Source organism: Crinia signifera, chromosome 3, assembly GCF_055691185.1.
Source record: "Crinia signifera chromosome 3, ASM5569118v1, whole genome shotgun sequence".
In the NCBI taxonomy this organism is placed as follows: Eukaryota; Metazoa; Chordata; class Amphibia; order Anura; family Myobatrachidae; genus Crinia; species Crinia signifera.
Window position 1 is genome coordinate 326,428,433 of NC_139219.1, and position 11,065 is coordinate 326,439,497.

At 46.9% G+C, this 11,065-nt stretch overlaps 1 protein-coding gene across 1 annotated transcript in view; it reads left to right on the plus strand.

The window, feature by feature from the left end:
- EPHX2 (epoxide hydrolase 2) overlaps positions 1 to 7,864 on the plus strand; it is a 96,575-nt gene extending 88,711 nt beyond the window's left edge. The window contains exon 19 of the mRNA XM_083178844.1: positions 7,516 to 7,864. Within this exon, the coding sequence (XP_083034970.1) occupies positions 7,516 to 7,591 (76 nt within the window). The 3' untranslated portion in view covers positions 7,592 to 7,864. The remainder of the gene's footprint in view (positions 1 to 7,515) is intronic.
- Positions 7,865 to 11,065: the final 3,201 nt, after the last annotated feature.

Genomic DNA, 11,065 nt, shown 5'->3' on the forward strand with positions numbered 1-11,065 from the left:
TCACAGTATTTGGTGATCCCCCCCAGTAATGAACAAGTCCCCTGGAGTGGTTACAGTATCACATAGCACCAGTGCCCCTAGTTATTCAGTGTACACTATGTTACAGTATTTGGTGATCCCCCCCAGTAATGAACAGGACCCCTGGAGTGGTTACAGTATCACATAGCACCAGTGCCCCTAGTTATTCAGTGTACACTATGTCACAGTATTTGGTCCCCCCCCCCAGTAATGAACAGGTCCCCTGGAGTGGTTACAGTATCACATAGCACCAGTACCCCTAGTTATTCAGTGTACACTGTGTTACAGTATCACATAGCACCAGTACCCCTAGTTATTCAGTGTACACTATGTCACAGTATTTGGTGATTCCCCCCAGTAATGAACAGGTCCCCTGGAGTGGTTACAGTATCACATAGCACCAGTGCCCCTAGTTATTCAGTGTACACTATGTCACAGTATTTGGTGATTCCCCCCAGTAATGAACAGGTCCCCTGGAGTGGTTACAGTATCACATAGCACCAGTGCCCCTAGTTATTCAGTGTACACTATGTCACAGTATTTGGTGATCCGCCCCCAGTAATGAACAGGACCCCTGGAGTGGTTACAGTATCACATAGGACCAGTGCCCCTAGTTATTCAGTGTGCACTATGTTACAGTATTTGGTGATCCCCCCAGTAATGAGCAGGTCCCCTGGAGTGGTTACAGTATCACATAGCACCAGTGCCCCTAGTTATTCAGTGTACACTATGTTACAGTATTTGGTGATCCGCCCCCAGTAATGAACAGGACCCCTGGAGTGGTTACAGTATCACATAGCACCAGTGCCCCTAGTTATTCGGTGTACACTATGTTACAGTATTTGGTGCCCCCCCCCCCCCCCAGTAATGAACAGGACCCCTGGAGTGGTTACAGTATCACATAGCACCAGTGCCCCTAGTTATTCAGTGTGCACTATGTTACAGTATTTGGTGATTCCCCCCCAGTAATGAACAGGACCCCTGGAGTGGTTACAGTATCACATAGCACCAGTGCCCCTAGTTGTTCAGTGTACACTATGTTACAGTATCACATAGCACCAGTGCCCCTAGTTATTAAGTGTACACTATGTCACAGTATTTGGTGATCCCCCCCAGTAATGAACAGGACCCCTGGAGTGGTTACAGTATCACATAGCACCAGTGCCCCTAGTTATTCAGTGTACACTATGTTACAGTATTTGGTGATTCCCCCCCAGTAATGAACAGGACCCCTGGAGTGGTTACAGTATCACATAGCACCAGTGCCCCTAGTTGTTCAGTGTACACTGTTACAGTATCACATAGCACCAGTGCCCCTAGTTATTAAGTGTACACTATGTCACAGTATTTGGTGCCCCCCCCCCCAGTAATGAACAGGACCCCTGGAGTGGTTACAGTATCACATAGCACCAGTGCCCCTAGTTATTCAGTGTGCACTATGTTACAGTATTTGGTGATTCCCCCCCAGTAATGAACAGGACCCCTGGAGTGGTTACAGTATCACATAGCACCAGTGCCCCTAGTTGTTCAGTGTACACTATGTTACAGTATCACATAGCACCAGTGCCCCTAGTTATTAAGTGTACACTATGTCACAGTATTTGGTGATCCCCCCCAGTAATGAACAGGACCCCTGGAGTGGTTACAGTATCACATAGCACCAGTGTCCCTAGTTATTCAGTGTACACTATGTTACAGTATTTGGTGATTCCCCCCCAGTAATGAACAGGACCCCTGGAGTGGTTACAGTATCACATAGCACCAGTGCCCCTAGTTGTTCAGTGTACACTATGTTACAGTATCACATAGCACCAGTGCCCCTAGTTATTAAGTGTACACTATGTCACAGTATTTGGTGCCCCCCCCCCCCAGTAATGAACAGGACCCCTGGAGTGGTTACAGTATCACATAGCACCAGTGCCCCTAGTTATTCAGTGTGCACTATGTTACAGTATTTGGTGATTCCCCCCCAGTAATGAACAGGACCCCTGGAGTGGTTACAGTATCACATAGCACCAGTGCCCCTAGTTGTTCAGTGTACACTATGTTACAGTATCACATAGCACCAGTGCCCCTAGTTATTAAGTGTACACTATGTCACAGTATTTGGTGATCCCCCCCAGTAATGAACAGGACCCCTGGAGTGGTTACAGTATCACATAGGACCAGTACCCCTAGTTACTCAGTGTACACTATGTTACAGTATCACATAGCACCAGTGCCCCTAGTTATTCAGTGTACACTATGTTACAGTATCACATAGCACCAGTGCCCCTAGTTACTCAGTGTACACTATGTTACAGTATCACATAGCACCAGTGCCCCTAGTTATTCAGTGTACACTGCATTTCTTACTGCGTCCTTATAGAGTTATAATGACCCAGCTGCACCTAATGCTGGTTCCCACAGCGGCACAACGGAGACTCACTGATAGTTTGCTGATTCATGTTAGCATGAAGCATAGAATTGCCGCAGTCCTGGGCGTCACTATGGAAGCCGAATGGTTCCAGTATTAATGATGAACCCAGTGTAATGTAATATCATTATTCCATGCATCTATTGTCTCCCTGATCTAGAACCCTTACTTCTTCTAAGTCAGTGGTCTCCAACCTTTTTCTTCTGAATGCAGTTATTTATATGGTGCACCCACCTTATGCAGCACCTTGTGGCTTTGCTGGGTACCCCGCTGGTCCCGACACCCCTAGGTACACCTGCTAGTTTCTACCCAGCTTTAGTACAAGGACTTTGGACCAATACAGTAGCTCTAAGTGCTTGGTACATGTAGTCCTGACATTGAGATTTGGAGCGTTACCATGACCCGTTGCTGAACTCTTCCTAATTTAAACATGATCAAACCCACACACCTCATCCCCCCCCTCCAATACTGGAGATGCCACCGAAGAAGTTGACCTTTGTAAAATGAAGCTGCAATTGGGGGCACCGAATATATTGGCCCTCTATTGATTCTCTTAGAGCACGTTCACCGCTAGATGCAAGGTTGCAAAGTGGCTTTCACCATGAGCTGACGCTCAAAATATCCGCTAATAATGCCGGCGCCTCTCACAGCGACTGTTATCTTACTATAAATAAATACAAATACAACCGAGTCCATTCACTGAAGTTTAGGGAAATGTTGCACCCAAAAAAGGAACAAAAAAGGTGTTAGCGGCGCTGGCATTTTTTTTTTTTTTTGCGGAAATTTTAAGGATCTCACCGCAACGCTGGCACTCAAAGGGTTAATAAAAAAGTTTGCTTGGCAATTTTCACCCCTATTTTCACAAATTCCCTTGGCACGCAAAGGGTTAAGTAGACCACACAGCTATTCCAGCGCTGGGGATATAGTACCGGTAGATAACTTGGGGGGACAGCGTTGTGCAGCCTGTAGCTGAACACAGATGACATGTTTATGGCCTTTCCATAGACAATCATTTAAAAGGCAAAACCAATCCCTTTAAAAGATTGTTTTTTTTAAGACTATACTTTACATATATTAACCTGTCATTGCCTTGCTGCAGACATGCGGCTCATATCTGGTTTACAAGAAAATAACGAATGATCATTAAATGAGACCGGACCGCCCTGGAGAGATAAGTAGATGCACATCCTCTAGCACACAGCGATATATATGTTTTATTTATTTATTGACGTTAAACTGCATTAGGTGTCATTTATGCCGGCATTATGGGATTTCTGAAATGGAAGCGAGGGATAAAAGCTGCATGTCTGGAATCTTTAGTGTAACATTCGCTTTTACCAAACGTAACAGGAGTCTGCAAACACGCGTCAGGCGGAGAAAAGTAATCAGAAGCGCAAATTACAGGCTGCGGCTTATAAATGGTGATCATATCCCCTGGGTTCTGCAGCCGGCTTGTGTTCAGTATTGATTGCGGGAGATAGCGCTGTGTGTGATTGTGTATTGCTTTACTTGTTCGCGGGACTGAGCTTTCCAAGGAAGGGGCCATACTACCTCCCGCGTGGCTGTTCTGGGCACTGGGGATTTAGGGTGTGGTCCTGCCAGCGCTTTTGTTTCTTTGTGGCAATCATCAGGTGCATCAGCAGGATCCGTACCAGCCTCGTGCTAGGTGTAGAGTCTCTGTTAGAGACTGGCATCCGATGTATGCAATAAAGGGTACCAATGTGCCCATCAGGGGAACCACTCAATACGTTACTTACCACAATCTGCTCACTGTATGTGCAAATGTGACACAAGAAATATCAATGACTCCGCTTGGCTTCTGTCAAATTGTCAAATAAGCTGTATATTAGGGGAAAAAGAGAAAATGATAATTGGTCCAAAAGTGATTGTGACATGTCACCTACAGTAACTGATGATGTTGATAATGACTCCTAGTTGATGATGTCATATATCAATGCTTCCTAGTTGATAATGTCATATATCAATGCTTCCTAGTTGATGATGTCACCTACAGTAGTTGATGTCATATATCAATGCCGCCTAGTAGATGCCACATATACGTGCCACCTACAGTAGCTGATGTCAATGCTAAATAGATGATGTCACACATTCATTCCACCTAGTTGATGATGTCACACATCCATACCACCTAGTTGATGATGTCACACATCCATGCCACCTAGTTGATGATGTCACACATCCATGCCACCTAGTTGATGATGTCACACATCCATGCCACCTAGTTGATGATGTCACACAACCATGCCCTCTATTTGGTGATGTCACACATCCATGACACCTAGTTGATGATGTCACACATCCATGACACCTATTTGGTGATGTCACACATCCATGACACCTATTTGGTGATGTCACACATCCATGACACCTATTTGGTGATGTCACACATCCATGACAACATGGTTTTATTCACTCTTCCCAGTGGATCGTAATTAAGTTGTCCAGCGATAATCACTGTATCTGCTGCCAAATGTGCCCCAATAATGACTCCTCCCCTAATAAGTATTTATGTGCAAACTTGCAGTAACCCATAACAACTAATTAGAAATGTTGTACTAGACCAATATAAGGCAAGTGCTGATTGGTCGCTGTAGTTCAGGGCAAACTTTCCTATACATACAGTTATCCCACGGTCTCTCCCTCCAGCCATGGTGGACAGACTATTAGGCAGCTGGGTCGGGTGTGCATCGAACACACGACCCTCCGCTTGATGAGATATTAACCATGTGACAGAACTGTCACCTTGATATGTATTTTTCGAGGTCGCTCCACTTCACCCGACATCGCCGCTCTGTCCGATAGACAATGAGGCCCATAGTCTCAGCTCCGTTCTTGGACCTGTTCGAGCTCTTCGTCCAGTTCCTCCCTCTCTGCGACCTGGTTGGGATATCTCACAGACCTCTCCTATCTTATAATGAATACGGTATTATTAGCCGCATCATACATCTATGTTATCTCCATCGGGCTGTTACTGTCCCACTACAGGGAGTTCACCTCATCTTCCTGAGCTACGTTATTGGGCAATTCATTACAAATCACACTCCATACATATCTGACAGATCACTGCGCACCACAGGGAGCCCCTCACAGCATCAGCACTCACAGCTGGAATGTATACAGCCGGTTATGTGAGATAATAGGATACTGGAAGGGAACTGGAGGGGTTCTGTTCCATCAGATTGCCGGGATTTAAAGGGTCAAAGTAAACAGCTGATCAGTATAACACAGAGAGACGTTATATCATAAGTTATTAGGAAGCCGGGTGAAGGAGTGAACCTTCATTTCCTTATCCAAAAATACAGACATGCCCTCGTTCATCATTGCGGCTGTCACGCCAAACAGCGACTATGCGGCTATGCGAGCACTGGGGGTATTTTTCGCATCTTCATTTTCTAAACTATATCGCTCATTTTGTCCATTCCCATTGATATAGTTTAAAATATCGCCCAGTGTGTATGGGAATGGGTCATAGAGTCGATCACCTTAAAAGGTCGACAGAGTTGAAAGGTTAACACAATCAATGAAAAATGTCGACGCAGATTTTACACATTTTTGGGTATCTATGTCAGCTCACGCTGACATGGGCACTGTGTACCGCTGCGTTTGTCATGCTTCAGGGACGGTGCCACTTTACGCTCGGAACACTGTTATATTCTCCCTCTATTCCCTGGGGCCACTTGGATACTTAAGTGTGAAAAAACACCTGTTTAAAAAAACCTCATGTCGACGTTATTTTATGTGTCAACTCTTTAACCATGTCGACCTAAGGTATATCGACCTTTAGCATGTGTCCACCTATGGCCTGTCAACCAATAGTGGTCAACCCAGTGGCTGTAAACCTATTGTCTATTTTCCAACCACATCCCATGTAGGGATGGCCATCGATGGTGGTACTGCATACCGCCATCGATAGTGACATGCTATGTAATGGATGGCCATTGATAGTGTTAACTATCGATGGTCAGTCATTTTCTTTGACTGACTGGCTTGTAGGCCAATCAGGAAATTGGGGCGGGGCTTCAGGGAAGGAGCTATGCTCTGTTTCCTGACTTGTCGGTAGATAAAAAAATATACGGTTCTGCTTGGCAAAAATATCCTACATTGGCCATAAACCATGGGTGATTTTGAATCATTGATGGTTGGTGGCCATCTCTAATCCCATGTGTATGGTGTACAACTAACCAGGGGGTATTTCATGCCCTGCACGGATGTTTCACTATGTCAAAGCACAGAAAGAGTTAAAAGTCTGCATTGGGTCCACAACACCCCCCCCCCCCCCCACCCCCCCCACCTTCCCAAGCATAACCAGCCTTGGGCTCTTTTAGACAGCCCTGGTTTAAAGAATACAGGGGCAATATAAATGTACGGGTCTCCCCCTTATTTAATGAACCAACCCCAGACTCCTGGCACAGGGCCGGGTTGAGAAAATACCTGAACCAAAATGTAGAAGTCTCCCCATATTTTTAGAACCAGCACCAGGCTCCAGTAACCAGGGGACACAGTTCAAGGAGGTCACCCCAGCCTGATCATTAACCATTTGAGTGCCAAAATCTCCGTTAAAGATGTTCATATTATCCTCTAAAAATCCCAGCGTCACTCACATTTGTTATATAAATTCAAATAAAAAATGTTGTGTAATAAAAGATTCTATTTCCTATATAAGATAACATTACAGGTCATTATGATGGATAAGAATGTGTGCTTGACAATGTTTACACCTATTGTGACAAATTCACTTAGCACCCAAAGGGTTAAACCCCTCTGCCAACAAGACAGTCGGGCCGGTGATTCCTCGGGACGCAGGAACCCCCTCCTCAGTGTACCCCAGGTCTGTGGGTGCGAGGTAGATCGCATTCAGTAAAAGATAGATTTAAGTAATGTTGTCTTTCATAGAAGGACTACAGGTCCCAGCAAGCCTGCACCGCATGCTGGTACTTGGAAATTGCCGCGTTACGGTCGCTGCTTCCTGTAGAAATGGGGATGAAACAAATAGACCTGGAGATGAGTGAAAATAAAGATTGTTAATACAAGTTGTTAATGTGATGTTTGGTCCTTTCCAGGCCGGCGGCTGTGAATGAAATCCTCATCAGATGGCTGGGAGAGATTCACTCGTCCTCTGTCCCTTCCAAGCTCTGAACGTCTCCAGACCACAGTTGTGTTTGTACACAGAGGAGCGTCCGGCGAGGGAGGCCGAGACCAGGACCCTGTCTGACGCCAGCGCGATAATTGTGTGGTGGTCAGGCGACTAATTACGAAAGTGCTGCCTATTAGCAGAGTGTGACGGGAAATTGCCATCGCTAATGAATGTTTTTACAGATTCCATTTAATAATTACCTTGAATGTTTTGATAGCAACTGGAAATTCTGTATAATGAAGTGTTCTTATGCAATTAAAGAGACATTGCAGAGAGGAGCGTTACCGGGCTGTATAAGAGCAGATGTACTATTAACCCTGTCATGGACAATGATTGGAAACATCAACTTGTTTCCACACATTTATAGACAAAGGGCCTATTTCACATTGGTTTGGTAAGCAGTGAAATTTGCAGCTTACCGAGAGCCGAACAGTATGAAATACATATTTATTGGCCTAATTACGGTATGTGGTAGATACAATAGGTAGACTGTTAAATGGTCGACACATACAAAAAGTTGACAGGAATTCTTTGGAATTTTTTTCCTCTTTTGGGGCTTTTTCTTACAGTACATCACACTCCAGATCAAGGCTCTCCAGCTGTTAGCAAAACAGTGGCAATGCATGCTGGGATTTGCAGTTTGATAATAGGGGATGCTAAAACTATGTCAAGGCATGCTGGGATGTGTAGTTTCACAACAGCTGGAGGGCCAGATTGGCCAGTCCTGCCCTCCGATTGGGAACAGTAAAGCATGGTGAGTGAAGCAGTACTATCATTTCAGCTCCACGTGGTGAAATAATGACAAGAAAAAAATCACGCCAAACTTTTTTGTGTCATCCATTTCCATGGCGACCGTTTGTGCATGTCAACATATTGACTTCCTACATAGTATCAACCCAATTACAGATGGAGCCGGCTCCATCATTGCAGGGGCTGGCGAAACTATCACCAGCTCCCGCCCCCTAACCCTGCCTGTCTCCCCAAAGCAGAGACGGACAGGGACTCGCTGCCCAGCCGCCGAGATTCCACCGGCGCTCGCCAGAGGGGACGATCTGGCGGGCGTCGGCATTGAATTACAGGCGCTACATCTATATGCGATGTTCTTGCAAGTGTGAATCTTCGCTGCAGTGCCCCGCACTTCACGGCTCTGTGAATTCACTGCCCCATTGGGCTCCAAGCAATTTTTTTTGAAGTTTGGCTGATTTCAGTGATCGGTTCCATTGCTGACATTAAAATGCTGTGGCTACGACACATGGCACTCCTAGCGCCTAGTCCCTTAGATGGTTCAGCTGGGATGCGGTCATTTGGTCTACAGCATGATGGTCGACACCATTAAGTCGACATGGGAAAAGGTTGATATAGGAAAAGGTCAACATGGTTCTAGGTCAAAAGGTCATTAGTACGACAGTCAAAAGGTCGACATGGGGTTTTTCACAGTTTTTTGGAGCCGTCATGTGCCGGTATTGCGGTATTTCATGCCAAACCATCCACTAGGGCATAGTGGGAGAATAAAATAGTGTGCCGAACATAGCGAGGCACCGTGCCCGACACATAGCGAGCGCAGCGAGTGATGGGAGGGGATGCAGTGCACTTTAAACTATGTCCATGTCAACTGTGTTGACATTCGGGTCAAAAAACTGTGAAAAACTCCATGTCGACCTAGACACTGTTAAACTAATGACCTTTCGACCTTCGACCTAATGGTGTCCACCTAATGACTGTCGACCATCATGCTGTAGACTAAATTATCCCAACCCGTTCAGATATGGCGCTACAAAGTAATGAGTGTTCCGGGGTGGTGACCGAGAATCCTTTATGAGGGTGTGCAATGGGAGTGTAGCGGGCATGTCCATCGGCTGATTCCATGGAGGCCATAGTCAGATGGAGACGTTCCATGCCACCGGTCAATGGTGAATGCCATGGAGGTGTGTCTAAACTCCCCAGCGGTCAGACACAAGCATCTAGACCAGGGGAAGGGCAGACACCAGCGGTCAGACACAAGCATCTAGACCAGGGGAAGGGCAGACACCAGCGGTCAGACACAGGCATCTAGACCAGGGGAAGGGCAGACACCAGCGGTCAGACACAAGCATCTAGACCAGGGGAAGGGCAGACACCAGCGGTCAGACACAAGCATCTAGAGGAGGAGAAGGGCAGACACCAGCGGTCAGACACAAGCATCTAGACCAGGGGAAGGGCAGACACCAGCGGTCAGACACAAGCATCTAGACCAGGGGAAGGGCAGACACCAGCGGTCAGACACAAGCATCTAGACCAGGGGAAGGGCAGACACTAGCGTTCAGACACAAGCATCTAGACCAGGGGAAGGGCAGACACCAGCGGTCAGACACAAGCATCTAGACCAGGGGAAGGGCAGACACCAGCGGTCAGACACAAGCATCTAGACCAGGGGAAGGGCAGACACCAGCGGTCAGACACAGGCATCTAGACCAGGGAAAGGGCAGACACCAGCGGTCAGACACAAGCATCTAGACCAGGGGAAGGGCAGACACCAGCAGTCAGACACAAGCCTCTAGACCAGGGGAAGCGCAGACATCAGCATCTAGACCAGGGGAAGGGCAGACACCAGCGGTCAGACACAAGCATCTAGACCAGGGGAAGGGCAGACACCAGCATTTGCATATTGCTGCACCCATGATACCAGCAACAGGCACAAGATTGGAACTAGTAGCGCCCACCTCTGAATCAGGCCTAGAAGGTGGAAAAACCCTTTTAGGACTGGTACTAGTGTAGTGGAAAAGGTCCTATAACCAGACGCCACCTGTCTTGTTCCTAGGGGCCAATTTGGTCTATGGCCAGTGCTGTATCCAATGACCTGCAGTGCAGCTGCTGACCCAGCCTAGTCAGTGGCGTAGCAGCAGACCCTGCAGTGGCCTGGTGGCACCAGACGTCTCGGGGGTACTGTGGGGACAACTGTCCCAGGCCACCACTCTGCTGTCAGTGCCTGAAGAGCAGCACCGTGGGAGAGATGTCCCTCCCCAGATCCGGTGACAAAGATTAGAAGCAGGTACTATGAGGGTGCCACATTTGTAGTTGTGCCGCTGACCCTGGTGCCCTGGATGAAGTTACTCTCGGGAATACTGTATGTCATGAGGAAGCTCTACAATGAAGATGTAAGGGGGAATAGCGACACTTCCCTGACCGACCCCACATCCCTCTGAAGTGTCTATAAACCGCCCAGTACAACAGGAGATCTGCTCATCTTCTACAGTCACGCTGTCCGAGCTGGAATATAAGCGGCGATCAATGTGAGGAGCATATCACACAGACACTCGTTAGCTGGTAATGAGCCTCCTGTAAGGAGCATGACCAGCGGCTGTTTCCTTAGATGGACCCTCTGAAGTGAAAGGAATTAAAAAGTCTGAACAGAAACTCCAGCCATCTTCTTGAAGGTTTCTTGTTCCTGCAGCTGCCGCACGTACAGTAGCTGTTTCCATCTACATCACAGACACTAA